This window comes from Pinus tabuliformis, chromosome 6, assembly GCF_031772625.1.
Source record: "Pinus tabuliformis cultivar Carrire ecotype Pingquan chromosome 6, CPIR1, whole genome shotgun sequence".
NCBI classification, from domain to species: Eukaryota; Viridiplantae; Streptophyta; class Pinopsida; order Pinales; family Pinaceae; genus Pinus; species Pinus tabuliformis.
Genome location: NC_142292.1, coordinates 963652232 through 963676248, shown reverse-complemented (window position 1 = coordinate 963676248; position 24017 = coordinate 963652232). Strand labels below are relative to the sequence as shown.

The following is a 24017-nucleotide window of genomic DNA, read 5'->3' as shown; positions in this document are numbered from 1 at the left end:
TGAATTGATTATGGCAATGAAAATTTGAAGATGTCAGTGCGGACCTCCCAGACCTCCCAAATCACCATGAGAATATCGATGCCTAATAAGCACGGATTTTTGTTTCCCTTTCCTTGCCATATCATCTCTCTCAGTCCTGTTTTACTTCCTAGGGATTTGCTGGACGGACTGGCTTAATTTTCACTGCTTGTATTCTTAGAAGCCCAGGTCCATTCTCTTCGTTTGCTTGGGCAATTGAAATTGAATTTGCAAAAATCAAAATAGACAGTTTGGTTATCCCTATACCTATCGAGACCTGGCCTATGACTATCCCAATATCTTTGATGATACCTACCGAGACCTATTTCACTATTCTACTGTGAGCTTGTCCTGAGACTTACCGAGACTCTATGGTTATCCCCGGACCTGCGTTATCCCAATACCTATCTTGTTAACTGGGATCTCTCTTGCCAATTGACCTTTGTTGCTAACTGGCAATGCATTTGAACCCAGCGCTTAATTCTTTACTGCCTATAAGACAGTTTGTTCGAATATTTTGGTGAGGAAGATTTGAGAGTAGCCCGAGTTACCAGGACAGCTATGAGCGAAATTGTAAGTCAATTGATTATGGCAATGAAAATTTGAAGATGTCAGTGCAGACCTCCTAGACCTCCCAAATCACCATGAGAATATCGATGCCTAATAAGCACGGATTTTTGTTTAAGCCCTCAAAATCAAAAATTGCAATGCATCTTTAGCCAACCTTACGTTTAGTTTCCTAAATCTATCAAACAATCAACTGTCTGGAACAGTCCCCAATAGCCCTCCCCATCCACCCTGTTTGATCGAGCAGTTTATAATGTCCAAACTGACGAGATGGAATTTTCGAGCTTATTGTGTGCCGGCCCATATGAAACCTGTGCTTATTGTATTAAGCTTGTGCAGAACTCCTTGAGGTAAATTGCCAATGTGCATCCAGTATATAGGGATGCTATGCAGAACATGTTTTACCAGAATAATACGCCCCCAGGGATATCCACCAGTGACACCACATAGACATGGAAACAATTATGTCAGTAGAATTAAGATACAAGCCCAATAGGTAATCAATATGGAACCAACAGAAGAGTAATAAATTATGTATAGCATCTATTACTCTACTCCTGTTCAGGCTTATACAACATTTATTACTCTGGCAGAAGGGTATATATTCATTGTCCAATATTAATACATAGTTTGGGAATCTGAAATTCCAAAGCAAAAACAAGGATACTCTGAAAAGAAATCATAAAACAAACAATCAAACAATTTTTGGGAAGCTCACTGCATTCCATCCGGGTAGACATGAGCTGTTCCATTGAGAGCACCAGATAAAGAGGTAATGTTCAGCACCTAACCTTCAAAACTGTTATAAAATCCCTGGAATTCCTGCATAAAGATAATTCTAGCATCCTAAAGGTGAAACTTGTCAACTTTTCAGCATTGCTACCCACGGGAAAGCAAATTTAGGTTGAATAATAGAGTGACTGGATTACTTGTTCAGTAAGCATATTGTGCAAATGGCTGGCATACAGATCAAAAGACAAATTGCTCTGGCATACCAAAAAAATGCTCTCACTTTCATTTTAATTTATTTGGAGTTATTGTACTTCAGAGCTAAGAACTTCCTTCAACAACATACCTTCTGCAACACGAGTTTCCTTCAACAACATGCCCTCGTATACCTTGATCTATCCAGCAATCAACTCAAGGGGAAAGTCCCTGCATCTTTAGCCAACCTTACGTTTAGTTTCCTAAAACGCACCCAAGGATATCCACCAGTGACACCACATAAATGGCTGGCATACAGATCAAAAGACAAATTGCTCTGGCATACCAAAAAAATGCTCTCACCTTCATTTTCATTTTATTTGGAGTTATTGTACTTCAGAGCTAAGAACTTCCTTCAACAACATACCTTCTGCAACACGAGTTCCCTTCAACAACATGCCCTCAGATACCTTGATCTATCCAGCAATGTAGAAAATCTACAGCAGTTCAGGACAACTTGCCCATGCCACTGTATTAGATGAAGCAAAGTATCCAATAATCATATTGAGAAACTAGATCATTTTTAGAATATATACTCTAGGCTAGTAGGCTCTCATGATAAGTAGTGGAACTTCTATCAAAGTATCTGGTGCTTGTTAGTTGCAGGAAATGCAAATATGGTCCTTTATCGTTGCCAGCCTTTGGTGATCGTAAACCAAATTCTCCTCATTCAAGGAAGGAATGCCTAAAAAAGAAATACGTCCTTTCTTTTGCCAACCTCACGCGCTTCCCTTCTTTCTAGGGTGTATTACACTTGAAAGGAGTATAGTATCACGATACCCTTCAACATAAGACCCTGCACCAACTCTCCATCGTAGCTATCACAACATGTGTGTCAGTCAGGCTTCTTTTAAACAATCAATGTCCCTGTTAAGGGTTGTCACCTTAGCAATAACCACCACCAAATGAGTTGTAACCTTTTCTTCCACAACTGGTAGAGTCAAGACAATCCACCTGCTAGCGTGACATCTAATGCAACATCCTTCTATTCACTTATGCTCTGTGTGCTATAGGCATTGAGGTCAATGTAGCAATGATATGTGGCAGTGAAGAAATTTGTGCTCAAGGTAAAGAAGTAGTTCTGCACATGGTATGTCACCTTACAAGCCCTTCAATAGTAGAGTTTCATTGTAAACATTTGAAACTGTGCATGGTTCTACTCCAATAAGTCTGTGCTTCATTAATGCCTAGAATCATGTGCTTTTAATATCCAATTCAGACATCATGCACTGTTCATAGAATGGTAAGTGCGTGCATAATTAGTTGTAAAAATGCAGCCCAACATTACTTCAGCCATGGTTTCCAGCATGCAGGTATATAGCAGAACCTTGTGGAAACAAAATGGATTCCAATAAATATGTAGCTTCACCCAACCAACTTTATATATACATACACACACAGCTAGAACAGGTATAAACCAATAGTCACACCTTCCTAGCAATCCTCAGGCATGTTAGATCATGGAACAAATGATGATGGTTGTTAGTTGCAGGAAATGCAAATATGGTCCTTTATCGTTGCCAGCCTTTGGTGACCATAAACCAGCTTCTCCTCATTCAAGGAAGGAATGCCTAAAAAAGAAATATGTCCTTTCTTTTGCCAACCTCACGCGCTTCGCTCCTTTCTAGGGTGTATTACACTTGCGAGGAGTTAAGTATCACCATACCCTTCAACATAAGACCCTGCACCATCTCTCCATCATAGCTATCACAACATGTGTGTCAGTCACCCTTTTTTATAAATCTACACGCAGGTGCCTTCTTTTAAACAATCAATGTCCCTGTTAAGGGTTGTCACCTTAGCAATAACCACCACCAAATGAGTTGTAACCTTGGCTTCCACAACTGGTAGAGTCAAGACAATCCACCTGCTAGCGTGACATCTAATGCAACATCCTTCTATTCACTTATGCTCTGTGTGCTATAGGCATTGAGGCCAATGTAGCAATGATATGTGGCAGTGAAGAAATTTGTGCTCAAGGTAAAGAAGTAGTTCTGCACTTTATTAAATATTGCACTCATACAATCATCATCAAGGACTATCAACTTCGAATTGTACAAATGTCGAATCTGGGTAACCATATAGCCTACAGGTGCAACATGCTATCTTATTTGCAACATGTATTATTAGCAACCTATGCATGGTATGTCACCTTACAAGCCCTTGAATCGTAGAGTTTCATTGTAAACATTTGAAACTGTGCATGGTTCTACTCCAATAAGTCTGTGCTTCATTAATGCCTAGAATCATGTGCTTTTAATATCCAATTCAGACATCATGCAATGTTCATAGAATGGTAAGTGCGTGCATAATTAGTTGTAAAAATGCAGCCCAACATTACTCAGCCATGGTTTCCAACATGCAGGTATATAGCAGAACCTTGTGGAAACAAAATGGATTCTAATAAATATGTAGCTTCACCCAACCAGCTTTATATATACATACACACACAGCTAGAACATGTATAAACCAATATTCACACCTTCCTAGCAATCCTCAGGCATGTAAGATCGTGGAACAAATGATGATGGTTGCCTAGCTAGGATCAACTCCATTGCATTACTAAGATGTACATAGTTAACGTTTAACTCATCATTGCTACCGAATTGTACCTAAATTTATTACTAGGTCAACTCATCCCATGCAAATGCCAATATTATCCAATGTTTGGTAAGCCATGTGCAAAACCATTGGTGTATGACTGCTACCCATGGAGTTCATGATTGGGTTCAAAATAGGTATATCATGCCAGCCTCCCTAAAGTGAATACGGTAAAGTGTCAACATACAGAGTTTACCTCTGAAATTTGGGAGGCAGGGACTGTAACACCTGTTGTGTCAGCCCTATTGTTGAGCACTCACCCCTAATTTCCTCTGTGGTGAACATGTCTCCAACATCGACATCTGCTGGTTTCCAAGGAGAACACAGTCCGTAGTAGGGGCAAGTTCTCATGATCTATCTATTTATTGGGTTGAGGCTCCTCCCTATTTCTCTTCAACATATGTCATTCTACTCTGAATTTTGCATGTGTGGTGCGTAAGAAACTGACATACTAACAATACTAGTAGACAAAACATGGTGTGAGCACACATTTTCAGAGCAAATTTTGATTGTCCACACCTAAGGATAGGTAGGAGGCGAGGTCATTGAAAGCCCTTCCTTGCAGTCCATGAAAATACATGGGTTGGCAAGGCTAAAATTATATTGAAACTGCCCACATTCTTTCCCCTTTCACATCATACTCCATTTGCCTCTTTTTAACTTTGTACGAAAAGAAAATGGGAATTGAATTACTCCTCTTTTTCCAGATCGTTGCATTTAGATGGGTTGGTCAGGCTGCAAATAAATAGAAACTGCCCATGATAGTCTGCAATCTGGCCACAGTTGTGTGACTGATGGAATCTGATTGTTGTTATGGTCTGGATGCTGTTTTTAGGGTCCTATTTCTGACAAGACAGAGGACCCAGATAGCTCTTATTACAAACATGAGCTTGGCCCCAGATAGTTCTTCTATATGCCTGCACTGAAGGAACGTGTGAACTTTCAGGTTCAATAGCTATACATGGTGTTTGAATAGCGTGTTCGCTATATGCAATGGCTGCTATTCAACATATGTTTAATGAAAGTGATTCTCTATAATGTGCAAAAATGCACAAGCATAGTGAGTACACCCGAATATAGCATATTAAAGATAAAAAGTTGTGCCTTGTTCAGAAAATAGTTAATATATCATAAATTATGCACAAGATTCACAAAAGAAGCACACTGCTTCCAAGTGATGGGTCTCACACTGCCTGCCCTAAGTGTGGGAACTTTATGTCGATGCCTCCAAGGCCTACTAATATGAGCCACTTATACAAAATTATCACAAAGCCATAAGGAGTCCAGTCAGCCTTTTAGAAGGGTCTGCAAAGGGTAAATTAAGTGAGCGAAATACATGGAAATTTCCTTGATTGAACCACATCTCTTAATGTGTAGGATCAGTATTAGGATTGGCGAGGAAATGTTCCTATTTCATTGATGTTTTGACGGTACGGTAAGACTATAAGGATCTTTGAGCCGCTTGAGGTACTTCCGAATTTGCACAATATGTAGCTTGTCATTGAATCAAATAACAAGCACTGTTAACGTGGTCTACCTTGGGTGGTTAATATGAGAGGTTATTCTCCTCCCCGTGTAGGTTGTGCCCTTGTTATTGTTTCACCATCAAAAGTTAGCCTTGTTAGATTAGATTCCGCATTCATGTCACATCTTCTTTCACTAGAATTTTGTGTTGTGATGAAATTGATGAATTGCAGGTACTCCTATCACGGGAAAAAGAAACCTCCTGTTAATATTATGGAGACAACCTTGACAACGAATGCCATTCCTCTATTGCTGAATGGTTGCACCGAGATTCAACCACTACTTCAGATAGTCGATGTTGGTTCTGTTACCTCATTGGAAACAACATCCTCGCACTTCCACATTACTCTATCTGATGGAACACATCAACATAAGACTTTGCTACCATCTGCATATGGCCCACAAGTTGCCTCTGGAGACATCCAAATTGGCTCAATAATTTTGCTTAAAAAATAGCTTGCACAGTGCTCCACAACTCCTCGTAAGGCCCACCATTTGAAATCACCCTCTTTTACTTTTTCCCTTCTAAACACTTTTTGCATCAAAAGAAGGAAAATGGAATCTTCATTAATTCATTTCTCATTTGTTTACATAAGGTCCATCCGAGTCGTTGAGCTTGAAGTTGTGAAGCGCTTAGCAGCATTGATGAAGGACGCATCGACGCTGCAACATGCACAGGCGGGTTCATCCCAATTTAGCTCTTCGTCAGCTGAAGATACCTTGCCCTCTATAGTTACTCCACCAACTATGACAACAACTACAACAATTCCATTCACGGCACTCAACCCTTACCGAAAATATTGGTCAATCCAAGGTAGGGCATCTGCAAAGACATCATTGAAGGCATACAACAATGTGTGAGGCTCAGGAAAAGTTTTCGGATTTGACCTTATCAACCGTGATAAGGAAGAGATCCACCTTTCTGCATTTGCCGAACTGGCCGAATCTCTTTACAATCTAATTCAGGTTGGGCAACTATACATTGCCTCAAATGGCACAGTGAGAGAAGCAAATCCAAACTACAACCACCTCAAGAACAAATGGGAAATTTACTTGTTTACTGCTTCCACTATCAATCCATGTCCTACAGATGATCCAACGTTTCCTTACCAGAGCTTTCACTTCAAGACTATTGCTGAAGTAAAAAGTGCAACTCCAAATACAAATGTGGATGTCATTGGTGTTGTTACATCCACGTCACCTGCATCAACAATTCGACGAAAAGATGGAAGTGAAACATTAAGGAAAACACTCATATTAAAGGAAAAGTCGGGTTTTAGCACTGATGTAACATTATGGGGAGACCATTGTGACTATATAGGACAGAATCTTTTTGAATTCTACTCTTTCGACAACCCACCAATTCTTGCAATCAAAGGAGGTCGCGTATCTGAATTTAATGGCACCACAATAGGGACGATACCAACAAGCACTCTCACAATAAATCCACAAGTTGAAGAAACTCACCAATTACATGCATGGTTCCGTGAAACCGGCTATAGCTCTTCTTCTCCATCTTTGAGTAGAAACTATGGTGTTGCTTCGAAACGTGCCCTACCACGAAAGACGTTTCATGAAATTGCTGGCATGCAGCCCTCTGATAAAGCAATCTGGGTTTCAGTTCGAGCAACAATTACTGCTCTTCATATGGACGACTTCTACTTTCTAGCATGTCCATTAGATTTCAATGGAAAACAATGCATGAAGAAGGTTGTGGAGCATTCTAACAATCTTTGGCATTGTACAAAATGTAATGGTGACTTCCCAGAATGTGACTACCGTTACAAACTGAAAATTGAGCTACATGACCACACCGGGAATCTACAGAACGTCACAGTTTTCAATGATGCAGGGAACGAGCTCATGGGCATCACGGAAAAAGCCCTGTTCCTACTTTCTATCGAACCAACTGATCTACAGGAAATTTGTGGCCGGATTTCAGGGCACCACTTCCAGCTAACACTTTCCATTAAAACAGATTACTTCAATGGTGTTCAATGCTTGCAACCAATACTGATCAATTCAGAAGAAATTCAATATACCTCTACATGCAAGGAAGCACTCACTGACATTCAAGCAATGTCCACTTCAAAACGACCTATTGTTCGCCGCCTTTGAACTGTTTCTTAGGGCTTCATCTACCACGCCTATTTGTACATAAACAAACATTTCCACACAATTAATTGTCTCATCTTGTTGTAAATTACACACCCATGTTATTATGATGCAACCTGTAGCTTTCAGTGCAAATACTCTCTTCCAGTCATTCCAAAATATGTATGTTTGCCATTTACATTTTACACAATATAGATATCAACATTTGTAAAGAGTTACTACATATGTTTCTCGTTCGTTGTCTACATGCTATACATTGATCTCTTGCTTGCTAAGCTATTCATTTTATCGCTCAAACATGTCAAACAAAAAAAATTTGAAGAAGAAGGGAACGAAATATTTTTAATCTTGTTTCTCTCCTCTCAATGATAGATGCTGAAATAACATATGATTTCATAGCATTCCTAATTGCATGTTTTTCCTTCTACCTAATCTACCTACCTTCACCGATGTTGAAATAAAAAAAAAAAAAAAAATTAAATCTATGTTCAAAATATAATGTTTTAATTTCACAATGGATGTACACCCAATAAAATGAGATACCAAACATGCACTACTTGTTTATGAAAACTAACAATTATTACTTGTACTTGTTTGGATATGCCACCAAACAATCAAATTGCGGCCAAAAACAAGTAGCGGCGTATTCTTTATGCACAACAAAAGGACCGAATAAATGCACGTTGTTAACTACTTTATGAAAACCACAACAACCCTACTACTTCCTCTACATCCCTTCCCACCTCAAATGCTCTCCCACCTATACAAACCAACCCACCGCACATTCATCAAATCCAATATAACCCTCCCCTTAATGAAGAACACCGTCGCTTTCGAGAAAGGATTGATGGACTTTCTACCTTGCATGTTTGCACAATATGCAAGGAAGCATACCCAGGAATGAAAACAAAGCTTTCCCACGGTAGACTCTCTTGTTTTCGTTGTGTATCATCTAAATCTACAAATAGTTTTTCTGAACTAAACAACATGGACCCTGGAGAACAACCCAGTGTCCTTAACCAATTAACACAAGTTGAAGAAATGCTCATTACACGTGTCAACCCCATTCTACAAGTCACTCATTCCCGTGGTGGTCAATACAAATATAGTGGCCATACAATTAGCTTCCCTCAAGACATCACCACTATTGCCAAATACTTACCCCGGATGCTGTCTGACTTAGACATCCTCATTGTGAAAAGGCAAAATCCATCTGAAAAGGCTTACGAATTCTTCGTTTGCAAATCACGTGTCCTTGCAGCCCTTGAATACAAAATAAAATATGACCCTTACTACCGTGATGTTCAATTGAATTCATCTGCAATTTCTGTGCTGCTAGATCACCCTACAGACATTTCTTCTCTTCTCCACAGTGTAACCACCTCCTCTTTTGAACCCCATGCTAGTGGAGAAGACGTAGCAGTGGCCATGGATTTGCCATCGGAAGCTGCCCGCGAAAAGTACACACCAGAAGACAAGACGCACGCGGGGATACCCCTTTCGTTTGTCCATCTCATGGATTTCTCAATTTTCATTTTCTGATGTGGAAAATTTGTTGTGGATATTATAATTAGGGGCTGGCCAATGAGACATTAACCTAAGTAAGTGATTCATGCTTGCACTTGGATACCAGCAATCCTGTTTGAGCTGGGTGAGCAGCGGACATTTGTTGAGATTAGGCAGGTACAGGATTGTGTTTGAAACGACAGGAGAGCACTGATTAAGCCATGACAATTTTTGGGTGTTTGAGCTTGCTACGGCTCATGCTACTCATTCTCCAACTCATATGCCTCAGTTCGTCCCAGACCATTTCTCCAGGAAACGATGTACAGTGTCTTCAGACTACTTACAAGGAATTGAAGGACCCTCAAGGGAACCTCCGCACCTGGAACTTCAGGAACACTAACAATGGGTTTATTTGCAATTTTCTGGGAATTACTTGTTGGAATGATGATGATAACAAAGTGAAGTCAATTTCGCTTCAAGAGTTGGGGCTTTGAGGTGAGTTTCCATCTGGAGTATAGAACTGCAAGAGTATGATGAGCTTGGATCTCTCTCAAAACAGTCTTACGGGTACCATTCCCAGGGAGCTCTGCCAATGGCTTCCTATTCTGGTAACCATTGATCTCTCCCAGAACAAGTTTACGGGACCTATTCCTGCTGAGCTTCATAATTGCACATACCTCAATATCCTCCGCCTGAATGGAAATCAACTTACAGGGGAAATTCCCTGGCAATTGACACGGATCGACCTTCTCAAGGACTTCAATGTAGCAAACAACAAGATTACTGGAAATATACCTTCATTCACTCACAACTTTTCTGCCTCTAATTTTCAGGGTAACCCTGGGCTATGTGGGCCTCCCCTTTCAAAGGCGTGCACAACACCGATCAATCCCATGGTTGTTGCGGCTTTTCTTCTATTTGGCATAGTGTTAATTGTCTAGATTTTACTTGGTCTTCATTGGATGATTTCTGAAGCAAAAAGCAGAAGATCTGTCAAAATCCCACCGCCAAGTACCAATGAGCCCAGCGATTGGCAGAAATATGTCCGAGCTTGGAGGTCTGTTAAAGTTTGCTCGTTCGAGATGCGCATCAGGAAGATGAGATTGGCTGATCTTGTGGCGGTCACTGGCAACTTCAGCGAAGACAATATCGTTTTGCAGGGAAGGACAGGTATAATCTACAAAGGCAAACTGCCAGATCAATCTTTCCTGGCAGTAAAAAGACTCCGGCCATGTTCAGAATGTTAGAAATTAAATGGAAGTTTCTAAATCTTAATGTGACCCAACTAATTAAGTCATTCCATAATTAAAAGCATTAAAGCATTAAATCATTAAAGGATTAAAGCATTAAAGCGTTGAATTGGTATATGATGGACGTACCAGATTTAAAGTTAAAAATATAAAGGATTGGGTCCTCTCTCTCACACACAAGAGTTGTATTCTTCTCCATCAAGAAACACATGAGGAAGTGAGGGCAAGAGGAGAGAAACCGAATTCTGAGAAGAAGACAGAAGACAAAAGACAGAAGATGGCAGCCATTACATCTTCCGCTGTTAGTCAAGGTATGTCATCTTAAGCAACATATTAAGTTCTGAATGTGAAATATTTGGTGTTCTTGATCTTTGGGCTGTTAGTAGCTATATTTTACATTTGGTATCAGAGCTACAATCAATAACTGAATATTTCCTATGATGTTAATCAAGTCAAGCGCTTCACGTTAGTTAAATTCTATGCTTGCTCACCGGTTCCGGCTATTTAAATTCTATACTCCGGCAGTGTATACTGTGTAAAGTCCTGCGCATGTAACTTTTGATCCGTAGATTAAGATTAAGACTCTGTTCGTATTATTGAAAGCCATGGAACCCCACTTATTATTAGAATTTGTTAAGATATTGGGGAGGTTTGTCTTGAACCCAAAATTGGCTCGTCCGATCCTGTTTTCATGAATCTGGAACATTGCCGCGTATGTATATATTATTCACAAGATGGTGTATTCGTTTTCGTCATTCGTTTTCAAAATTAAATACTCTTAAACCCTGGTCCCATGGAGCACATACGTCCTTTAAATTTTCCCCTTGCGCTGGACCTGATGGGAAAAACGTCTGTCGTATATGCTAGTTCCATGCCCGCAGGGCAGAGTAGATTTACGTGGATAACGATAACTCAAAGCGCTGAGACCAAAGCCGGTTTCTTTGGAACCGGTGGGTAATTGAGGGTAATTTGACTTTACAGGAGCTGCTAGATTGGTTTCAAGCTAAAGGTTTACCTAGCCATAGCATATCGTGTATGCTTTATAACTGTGAATCCCCTCAATATCGAAATGTATACTATAATCACATAAGGGTATTGACTGTATTGAATTTTATGCCCACCCAAACAATAATACTAAAGCTAAAGTAATGCGATATGGGACCGATATGGTGAATAAATTCATCGTTATTACTTGCCGTCCTGTCTCAACCACCGTATTGTGATTTTTCCATCATTTTGTATTTGCTGTAATGGAATATGCCACACTCTAAGTTGTTCCGTGGTGGTTGAGTGGTAAAAATCAAGGTTTTGGTTGCTGCTAGCTTGAGGCGTAAGATTTTGGCCCATAGTGGAATCAATAACAGCATATAAATATCTTGATATAATCCATTATATATTTTGTACAAGAACATGCTCTATCGAATAATGTGTTGGAAATTTATTTTTCCACAGAGTAATTGCGTTGATAATAGAAGTTATTGACGTTTGATGTTTTGCCATATAATGATGGATCCATATAATGATGGATCTCTATAGTAATTGTTCTGTGACTGATTGTTTCGCATCAAGTATGTGTTATAAATTATTTATGCACATGAGATTTATGATTTTGTTAATCACCAAAGTGGTCAAAATCAGAATGTTGTTTTGCATAAGGTATGTGTTTATGCACATGAGATTTATGATTTTGTTAATCACCAAAGTGGTCAAAATCAGAATGTTGTTTTGCATAAGGTATGTGTTTATGCACATGAGATTTATGATTTTGTTAATCACCAAAGTGGTCAAAATTAGAATAATCATTTAGTGCATAAGTGACATAATGATTATTGATAGAAATTGCCAGTTATAATAATACCAATTAAGAACTGGCGTCACTAATGATAGAACCTGAGAACTTACCCAAAGGAAAGTCTTGTTCTATAACTAGTTGACATGATGAGGTTTAATAGATATTTTGATTAAATAAATATTGATCATCCAAAGATGTCAGTTCTATTTAATTGAATATATTTATTACCTACTTATGATTGGTATTTAATTATGTTAAGTATAAGATAGTATCTACCCAAAGGAGTGCTATATTATACTATTATGCCTACATCTGAATCGCGTTAGTTATGAGCTAACAGTTATTTCATTTTGCAGGAGTTTCCATGAATACACATGCTTCATCTGTTACATTGTTCACTGGTGTTAATTTTTCTGAATGGAGTGAACAAGTCAATTTCCATTTAGGTGCTCAGGATCTTGACTTGGCACTCCTTGAGGATAAACCTACTGCTCTTACAAAAGATAGTACTGAGGCAGAAAAATCACACCATAAAGCATGGGAACACAGTAACAGATTGAGCCTTATGTTTATTAAGATGACTGTTGCTAACAACATCAAGTCAACAATTCCACAAACAGAAAGTGCTAAGGAATATATGCAGTCTGTGGAAGAGCGTTTTCGTTCAGCTGATAAGTCACTCGCTGGCACTCTTATGGCAGAACTCACGACCATGAAGTTTGATGGGTCGCGAACTATGCAAGAGCACATTATAGAGATGACTAATCTTGCAGCAAGGTTAAACTCCCTGGGACTTACAGTAGAGGATTCTTTTCTTGTCCAGTTTATCCTGAACTCGCTACCTTCTGAATATGGACCTTTTCAGATTAACTATAACACTATAAAGGATAAGTGGAATGTTAATGAATTGGCCAGTAGACTTGTTCAGGAAGAAGGACGTTTGAAAAATCAAGTGAATCACTCAGTAAGTTTTGTGAGTAATAAAGCTGGTAAAGAAAAGAAAGGAAAATCAAGTCATTTCAAGAAGAAAAAGGCACCTGCTAAGAATGGGCAGGATGAGGAAAAGAAGGAACTAAAGAGTGTTCAATGTCGTATCTGTAAAAAGAGACTTATCGTCTAATTCTAGAAAGTGGATATGTATTAAACTTATACAGTACCCTTTATGTACCCTCATTATCTGGAAACCTTATTTCCGCAAGTAAATTGGATATTTCTGGTTTTAGATGCATGATTGGATCTGGTTGTTTCGATTTATATAAGAATGCTGATAATGTTGGTTCTGGTATTCTAATTGATGGTTTATATAAATTGAAACTGAATGACACTTATGCGAATTCCTTGTTGAATGTAGTAAATAATGTTGGATGAAAACGTAGCATGTTGAATGAAAATTCTGCTTTCTTGTGGCATAAATGACTAGGTCATATATCCAAAGAAAGAATGATGAGATTAGTAAGTAATGAAATTTTGTCAAATTTGGACTTTAGTGATCTAGAATTATGTGTGGATTGTATTAAAGGTAAACAAACCAAACATAATAACATAATAAGAAAGGAGCCACTAGAAGCAGCCAGCTTCTTGAACTAATACACACTGATATTTGTGAATGTCCTTGAGACGTTTGTAAATGAAGTTGAGAGGCAATTAGAAACTGGTAATGCAAGATTCATTGAGAATGGTGAAGTCAGTGGGAGTACTAGAAGAGAAATAGTAGAAATAAAGGAAACAAGGGTAAATGTTACATTACCTAGAATAGTTCCTCCATCTACTATTACTCCAAATCTTGTTCCAGCTGTTGTATAACAGCATGATGATAATGAACAACATATAAATGAAGAAGTACTTCCTGAAGGAAATGACTTACATAATGCTGATATGCATGAACCACAACAAGTAGCATTAAGAAGACCTCAAAGAAATCGTAGGTCAGCTATTTCTAATGATTATGTGGTTTATATGCAAGAATCAGATTATGATATTGGAATCAATAAGGATCCAGTTTCGTTTTCACATGCTATTGAAAGTAAAGAGTCAAAGGAATGGATTAATGCCATGAAAGAAGAACTGAAATCCATGCAACAGAATGAAGTTTGGGATCTCGTTGAGTTACCACATGGCTGTAAAAGAGTCGGATGCAAATTGGTTTTTAAAACCAAACACGACTCTAGTGGTAATATCGAACGGTATAAAGCTAGACTTGTTGCTAAGGGTTACACTCAGAAAGATGGTGTTGATTACAAGGAGACATTTTCTCCTGTTTCGAAAAAGGACTCACTAAGAATAATAATGGCATTAGTAGCTCATTATGATTTGGAGTTGCATCAAATGGATGTGAAAACAACTTTTCTGAATGGAGATCTTGATGAGGATGTTTATATGGATCAACCTGAGGGTTTTTCTGTAGAAGGCAAAGAACAATTGGTGTGTAAACTTAAGAAGTCAATATATGGGCTTAAACAAGCATCCCGGCAGTGGTATATTAAGTTCAATACCATTATTACATCTTTTGGTTTTAAGGAAAATACGGTTGATCACTGTATATACCGAAAGATAAGTGGGAGCAAGTTTATTTATCTGGTCCTTTATGTTGATGACGTCTTGCTTGCTGCAAATAATTTAAGTATATTGCATGAGACTAAGGAATTTCTCTCAACGAAAGATTACATGCTCATGTATAGAAGATCCAATGAATCGGAAGTGATTGGATATAGCGATTCAGATTTTGCTGGATGCATCGATACTAGAAAATCGACTTTTGGTTACCTGTTTATGTTTGCTCAAGGTGCCATATCATGGAAAAGTGCGAAACAGACTATCGTTGCTTCATCCACTATGGAGGCAGAATTTGTGGCATGTTTTGAAGCCACAATTCATGCATTATGGTTGCGGAACTTTATTTCAGGACTTGCGGTTGTCGACACCATTAGCAAGCCGCTAAAAATTTATTGTGATAACTCTGCAGCAGTATTTTTCTTCTCAAAGAACGACAAGTACTCTAAAGGTGCCAAACATATAGAACTGAAGTATCTTGTTGTGAAAGATGAGGTTCAGAAACAAAGAATGTCAATAATGCACATCAGGACAGAACTTATGATTACAGACCCTTTGACGAAAGGGTTACAACCAAGACAATTTAAGGAACATGTTCAAAGAATGGGTCTTGGTTGTATTAATGATAATTGATGTGTGACATTCTGAGCTCTTTTATGTGTTTCTGATATACAATCATGTGTTTCTTGTTTTAATGTAGTAGTACGTATTTTATGTAATTTTAAAACAAGAAAGAGTCTTATAAAGATATTATGTTTAATCATTATGATATAAGACATTATGTGGACCATTATGCTGTTTTATATAAATTATGAGTATGAATTAATGGATTGCTGGTATTGTAGTATATGGAAGGGAATGCATTGAATTAATAGTGCACAACCGCCATAACTCTCAGCAATTTATCATAGTATGATGTTCAACGCTTAATATTATGAATAGTCGGGTCAAGTGGGAGAATGTTAGAAATTAAATGGAAGTTTCTAAATCTTAATGTGACCCAACTAATTAAGTCATTCCATAATTAAAAGCATTAAAGCATTAAAGCATTAAAGGATTAAAGCATTAAAGCGTTGAATTGGTATATGATGGACGTAACAGATTTAAAGTTAAAAATATAAAGGATTGGGTCCTCTCTCTCACACACAAGAGTTGTATTCTTCTCCATCAAGAAACACATGAGGAAGTGAGGGCAAGAGGAGAGAAACCGAATTCTGAGAAGAAGACAGAAGACAGAAGATGGCAGCCATTACATCTTCCGCTGTTAGTCAAGGTATGTCATCTTAAGCAACATATTAAGTTCTGAATGTGAAATATTTGGTGTTGTTGATCTTTGGGCTGTTAGTAGCTATATTTTACACAGTACAGACTGAAAAAGATTTCAAGTGCGAGATGAAGGCATTGGCCCACCTGAGGCACCGAAATCTTGTTCCTCTTCTGGGCTACTGCATTGCAGACGAAGAGAAGTTGTTGGTCTACAAATACATGGCCAAGGGAACACTCTTGAACTGCCTCCATGGCGTTCAAGGCGAACAACAATTGCTCGACTTGGAGACGAGACTGAAGATCTGTATAGGCACGGCAAGAGGATTGGCATGGCTTCACCACAGCTGCGATCCGCACGTCGTGCATCGCAATATAAGCAGTGGAGTCATCTTTCTGGATGAAAAGTACGAAGCGCACATAAGTGGATTTGGATTGGCCAGACTTTTGAATGCGGAGGACACTTGTGTTCCCATTTCTTCGTCTGGAGAGGATGATCAGCTTGTGGAGGAGTTTGGGTACGATGCTCCAGAAGTGTGGAGGAACTCGTCTGTTGCGACATTGAAAGGCGATGTGTACAGTTTTGGGATACTTGTGTTAGAGATAGTGACAGGTTTAAGGCCTTGTGACACGGTAATGGATGAAGAAAGTAGAAGGGAAATGACTTTCCTTGAATGGATACATGGTCGTTTTGCGCGTGAGGGCGATTGTGTAGAGCAGGCGATACAAAACTATTGTGCGAATGAGATCACTGTATCATCAGATGAATGGATACGCCGCCTTTTTGCAGATGAGGGCATCCGTTGTGTTGAGCCCACAACAGGAAGCTGTGATGGCAATCATCAGATGGGTGTATCATCAGATGAATGGACACGCCGTCTTTATGCAGCAGATGAGGGCACCGGTTGTGTAGCGCCTGCAACACAAAGCTGCCGCGCCAATCAGATCGGTGTGTTGGCTGAGGAAGAGAGTTCAGTAGTTGCAGAGGTGATGCGGGTGGCGTTCCGATGTGTGAATTATAATCCGGATGGAAGGCCGTCCATGTATGAAGTGTACAAGTGGTTCACCAAGATTGGAGAGAGGTATGGTTCTGTTTCAGGCGACGACTCTGATTGATGAAGCTGCTGGGAAAATAATCGTCCTTCAAGTAGTAATGTTTAACCAGTTGCATTGGATTGTTGGTTTACAGGTAGTAATGTTTAACCAGTTTCATTGGATTGTTGGTTTACAAGTAGGATAGGAGGGAATATTTGACTGATAAAAATAAACCGTCGTTAATGTTTTATTGGTAATTTTATTTTTATTTTTATATTTTTTTATACTATGTAATTATAAACTAAAGTTTATAGAATTTTAGAATAAAGTTTAGTATTAATGTTTTATTCGTAATTTTAGTTTTATTTTTTATACCATTTAATTATAAAATAAATTTTCTGAAAATTTAGAATCATTGATCAATACAATTTATTTATAATATTTAAGTGTGAAAAAATAAATATTTATTTTTTAATATTATTGCAAAAATTAATTTTTAAACAATTTTTTATTATAAATTTGAAAATTTTATTGTAACATTTAAACTATGTAGATAATTACTTTTTATTTTTCCCATAATTTTAAAATATTTGTGAGATAACTTTTTATCATTAAATTTAATAAAAAAAACCAATCAATTTTAAAGTTTAAACAAATATTTATATAAAAAATAAATAATAACAAAATACAAATAAATACACATGCCATAAATTACCCAACAAGAAACTAAAAAAATAACATGAGTTACTCAACCACAAACAAAACGGGAAAGGGTTAACAGACACAGAATGAAGTGAAGATGGCCTCTTAAAAAGCCCGAGTGAAGATAGTCTCGATACACTTGACTCACACATTCCACACGTTCACGCTCTTATCCGACGACCCCGAGTACAACCAATCGTCGTTTGGATCACACGCAAGGCAGGTCACGGGAGCCGAGTGTTCACCTTTATTGGTTATTAAGGGTTATGTTTTCCCAATGGAAATAGATTTATAGTTTTCATTTATTTCCATAAATCATAAGCAGCATTCCAATCTACCTCATTTACAACATGATGTGCACTTATAGGTAGAAACATTAACATATCTAGTGTCTCCAATGAAAGTCTTTATCTATCATCATTTTTTATCCTGTTTAATTTTCAGAAGCCTCTTTCACACACTGATGTGGTCGTTTGGATAACAAGAATAACTTTGCATAATTTCATCAAATATGGAAAGTCTTCAAACCATTCATGTTCATCTTCAAATAGGTCTCATGTCATACATATGCTTTTTAGGGTATGATTTACAAATAGTACAAATAAATTGATTCATTTCACCCAAACATCTAGCAGTATCCACAATAGATGATTCCCCAATGCTAAATTTTTTCACATAAACATTTCAACTATCTTTTTCTTGGACTATCTATATCATTCACTTCTTCATAATAATGTTGAGAAGTGAAAAAATTAGCCACATTAAATACAGGTAAATCTATGAACCTCCTATCTAAAGATTTAATCACCTTTACAATAGAACATTTTCCCAAAAGAATACAATGATATAATAGCCCCGAATATTTTCATATTTGGAAAACTTTCGAACCTCAATGGATGTAAATGTACCATACTTGTCCTATCCGCAAATTCAAGGGTTCCTCTTTATGCATTAACTAAAAAAGAAGACATATGCACTACATCTACACCAAAAATGCTTTCCAAAAATAGTTTATAAAGCATGCTAATAGAAACATATAAAGTAGTGTCAATATATGTAATATCAACATGGTCCTCTTTGAACTTTTGATTCAACTTAGTTAATTCAATGAGCATGTTTGCAAGTATATGGATGCAAATTTGCACTTGAAATATTGTGGCCAACTCATACATTTTTTTCTCCCGTAACTCCCAATCCTAACAAATAATGCATGAGTTTAACAAGCCTTTACATGACCTTTCCTTTAGAGAACCGCTTAATTTGATGAATTTGTAAAACCACTAACTTAGTGATTTGAAATGTATACATTAGCTCTCTCAATTTTCCATGTGCTTTAGTTGATTTTCCAAGCCATGAATAAAATTTGTTTCAAATTTGTTAATATATTACAACTCTAGAAAATGAGATGAAGCATCATTGATTGTTAATGCTTCCCTGTGAGCTATGCAATGGATAACAATAAATGAGGAGATACGAATCTTAGGAGATAAACCTTCATGAATACCCCTCATGGAAGATGCACCATCTAAACCAAAACCAACAAAATTCATCAAATATAAATCCATTTATGCTAAAAGAGTTCTCACTAAATCATACACACATTGAGCTATTCCATCCTTTATTTGAAGTAAACATATAAACTTTGTTAAACAATGACCACTTCCTCGATTCGTCAAATATGTAATATAAACAATCAGTTGGTGTTTCATAATTTGATCAGTGCTTTCATCAACTAAAATTGAGTAAAATGACTTATGTAAAACCTTCTCTTTTAGATTGTTCCAATACACCTCTTTAGCAACTTGAAGAAAATATTTTCTTGGTGTGCTATTTGTGTAGGTAGAAAATTCATCTATTAGAAGCACATGTGGAGTGTATTTATACCAATTCAAGTCACATATTGACTTATACATTTCTAAAGATAAATCATGTATAGCAACAAAATACATGTTTTCAATCATTGATATAATTTTCTCCTTCCCAACATTTACCATTAGTTCTACATGTTTAGTGGTTGGAATATTGCTTCAATCGCTTTTTCTCTCCAAAATTTGTAAAACAAAAATTGAGCTTTTGATTTTGCATGGCCACTTATGCCACTAACTTGAAGAGTGGTAGTTCCCTCTTTTGAAAATGGAGTCTCACTTTTAAATTTAACATGTCAAGAACATTTTATCCTTTCATTACCATTAAATGTTTTAAAACATAAGCCCATGGAAACCTTGTATTCCATTTAGATTTGGATATTATTTTGTGTTTCTTTGATGGGTTTTCTATTTCAACAAGCTCTACACAATTTGATTCATCATATTCATGTAGATAAGCATCAACTTCATTTTGAATAAATATTACATGGTTGATTAGAATGTTGTGTAAGACCAAATGATTCAACAATTGACAATTTCATTTTATCGTTCTTAGGACAACCAATAGGAGACATTTTTCAAGATTTACACTATTAAATAAATAAAAACAATAGAATAAGTAAATACATAAATTAAAAATCCCTTAGCAAGATTGAGATAGAAAAAATTTAACCTTAGCAAGATGCCATAGGATTTGACTATAGATTTCTTGATAGGTTATTCATTGATTTGTTGAATTATGTTTAGTAACATTCAAGGAAACTTGTAGATTTATGATAGAGAACAAACACTTCATGAAAAATGGTACTTGGACAAGAAATTTGTATGGATTTAAGCAATGAAGCAAAATAAGCAAGAGTTTGAATGAGAGCATTATAGTTGTGGAGTCCAATACCCTCGATATAAGATAGATATTCTTTTCATAGTTGGTAGATTCATATAATTATGACAATAAAAATTTGCACCATTAACAATGTAGAAAACAACTCGACCACCCATGCCTGGAATGGAAGGATGGCAAGCAGTTTCATTCAGGGTATCTATCCACAATGTTGATTTCCTGGGGTGTGGATTCTATGGTGCCTAGGATAAATTGTGTAACCACGAAGGCTGCCATTACTTCAAGGAGTGTTGCATTAAAGAATCCATAGAATGAAAAACCAAATGTTAATGAAGATATGAGGAGGATAATGAAAAATACCTTATAGTCTAGCGTCGAACAATAACTTTCCTTCTGTGGATGATGGGTTGCAATTCAAATGAAAATGGAAAAAAGGGATGTAGGGAAAGAACACTCAAGGATAATCACGGAGGAGTGAGAGCACGTGCATAGTTGTTGAATGGTTATTCAATGTGATTTGCTGCCCTATGCTAGGTGTAATAGTATCATGATTGTTGCATGTCTTATTGTTGCAAGTTGCATCATGTTGGTGTAAGTTGGGGGCCTCAGGGAAACGTCCACAAATCATGACATAACTATTAAATTGTATGAGGTCATTTGGACTTTCACTGGTCTCTTCTACGAAACTATCACTAGTCAGAGTGATTTATGCACTAGTACAGACTCAAAATTATCATAAACTTAAAAAGGTATTGATAGATTATTAAAAATATTTCCCTTCTTTTGAAATATAAAAAATTAATCTAACCTTTGTAATTGACGAGTGATTTTGATATTTTAAATTTTTTTCGAAGTGTAATTTTTTTTAACCCTTCTAGGAAGGGCCAGGAGCCTAAGGAAGGGCTAGGAAGGGTTCAAATTTGAACGTTGCTCGCCCTCGTACCTCCCTCCTAATCTAATTTCAGGGGAGACGCATACCTTTATTTCAGCATCACACCTGCCCACCTTCCTCCTTATCCCTTCCCGGACCTTCCACGAAAGGCAAGCATAATTTTGGTACTAAAATTTTATTGCATATTTTTTCTGTGTAATATTGATTTAGTCAAAGCTTAATTTAGTTAAAAATAAAAATGAGTTTGTTGTGATTCTAATCATCATGATTGACTTGGGTAGTTAATTGTTTTTTTTTCTTTCCATTGTTATAACACTAGCTTAGCCATATAAATTAAATTATTGGTAAATTCCAATAAACATCTATCCATGATTAGTAACAGAAGATTACTTCATGATACATATTAAAAAAAAATAAATTATAATTTTTTTTAAATTATTATTAGTAATATAAAAAGAATTAATATATAAGTTATACTTTATAGTACTGTTCGATGACCTAGAGCACTGCTACAATGCCCTAGACGAAGGCCCTTGGTTCATGGGTTCAGCCGGCCTTTTCCTAACTTCATGGTTTCCAGACTTTGACCCAGCTTCAGCAATCATCACCAAAGCCCCGGTATGGATCAGACTTCCAAATCTTCCAGTTCACCTGTGGCGTACAGAAGTTTACAGGCAAATAGGCAATGCCTTGGGTAGCTTTCTAACGGGAGATTACAAGAGAGAGAGGCAGGGTCTCTATACATACGCCAGAGTTTGTGTAGAGCTTGATTTAAGCAAGGGACTGCCAGAATACATCAATCTCAAAATCAAGGACTTTGTTTGGACTCAGTTTCTAGAGTACGAAAACACTGCCTTCAGATGCCGCCACTGTCGCCTAACGGGGCACTTGCACATCTCATGCCCTTCGCTGACAGCAAAAGCGAAAAAGGGCCTCTTCCCTCATTCTAAGCCCAAGCGTTGGACTCCCTGTCCGTAGCCGCCAGCTGGAGGTTCCAGTCCCCCAAGTATGGAAAAGGAGGAAAGAGAGTCAGAACCAGATCAGACGCCGCAACCGATGGATCCGCCCACGGACAATAAGGGGCACTCCCATGTCTCTGCTATCTCCCAGAAACGTCCCCATGAGACTTCGTCCTCTGATTCAGAGAAGGAGTCCCCGATGATAGAGAACTCCAGTCTTCAAGTTGTTCTAGCCCATCCTCCCCATGAGGGCTGGACAAAAGTTAACAAAAAGAAAGGGAAAAAACAGTGTGGTGTAGTCACTGTCCCGCAGGGATAATAGCCTGTTAGTTAGTTCTTGCTCTCGAATATTCTGTTGTAGTTGAGAGTGTTTCTTCCCTCCGAGACCGAGGTTGATGAATCCATTATTTCCGGTCTGTCGGTCTTTTGTTTTTCCTGTAGCTCTGTGATTGTATCTTTCTTCCGGGACCGAGGTTGATGATTACATCATTTCCGGTCTGACGGTCTTTTGCCTCTCCTGTTTGTACTATATTTTACTTAATAGATTTAGTCTTTACTGAGAAAAAAAAACATATATACATTTAAAGAAACATATAACAATATTCTTTTGTTACAATACGGTGGGCCAATATCATACAACTTGAGTGAGCTTAATGGTTAAGAGCATTTGTTTCCTCCTACCTGGTCATACATTCAAGTTTCCTAGCTCCCTCGCTCTCTGGGGACTTGAGGACGAGAGGGGGACGTTTCCCCAAGCTCCCAAAAAACAAGGTACGTGAGGAAACATGAAAGGGGTCATTTCCTCCATTTTTTGGGTCGTTTCCTCCAATTGGGGTCGTTTCCTAGGTGAAAGGGGTCTTGAAAGGTCGTTTCCCTAGAAAAAAATTGCAATTTTTTTTTTTTTTTTTTTTTTTATGAAACAAAAAAAAAGAAATTGTAATTTTTAATATTTGTTGACCGACCGGGAAGGGTTTACATTATGTTCATTTCACATTTCATTTTCTGTTTGCTCCTTTGTTGAACTAAACATTGCTGCCATTGCCAAGCAGTCTTCTGTCTGCTCCTTTGTTGAACGGAATGTTGTTGCTCATGTATCAGACTTGACTTTTATATTATTCAATATTCAATGTTCATAGTTAGAAGTGGAACATCAATATGGTTTAAAGTTTAATTTTTTTTTTTGGTAGGTAATCACCCACGGGGGATTTGAACCAGTGACCTATCACAAGGAGTGCTTTAACAGTGTACCCATTCACCATCAATCCAAAGCCCCGTGGGCTTTAAAGTTTAAAACTTTATAATTTTATAATTTATTTTCATTGTGCATTATTAGTAAGTTAGTAGACTAGTAGTTACACTGTACAGTTACACAATTACATGTATGATGTATGATTATAATTTATATGATAATGATATCAATGATCATGCTTTTCGTTTTATATTTGTTTTAGTTATATGATTCATCGATTTATATTTTATATTTATAAGTTTTTATGACCCCGACATCCCCCCACGTTTCCTAAAAATTAGTGGGGAGCTTTTGCATGGGCCGC

The 24017-nt window shown here is 37.5% G+C and overlaps 1 protein-coding gene and 1 pseudogene across 1 annotated transcript; both read left to right on the top strand.

Moving 5' to 3' along the window:
* Positions 1–9536: 9536 nt before the first annotated feature.
* Positions 9537–17286, top strand: LOC149262174 (putative inactive receptor kinase At1g27190 pseudogene; annotated as a pseudogene).
* A 4759-nt stretch (positions 17287–22045) lies between these two features.
* LOC149262173 (uncharacterized) lies at positions 22046–22483 on the top strand. The gene has a single exon (XM_089375451.1). It carries the CDS (start codon positions 22046–22048, stop codon positions 22481–22483), a length of 438 nt encoding a protein of 145 aa, XP_089231577.1.
* The last annotated feature ends 1534 nt before the right edge of the window (positions 22484–24017 follow it).

Excerpts from the sequence above, each read along its gene's own strand:
- LOC149262173 (XM_089375451.1), top strand. The coding sequence starts at position 22,046 with ATGGGTTCAGCCGGCCTTTTCCTAACTTCATGGTTTCCAGACTTTGAC.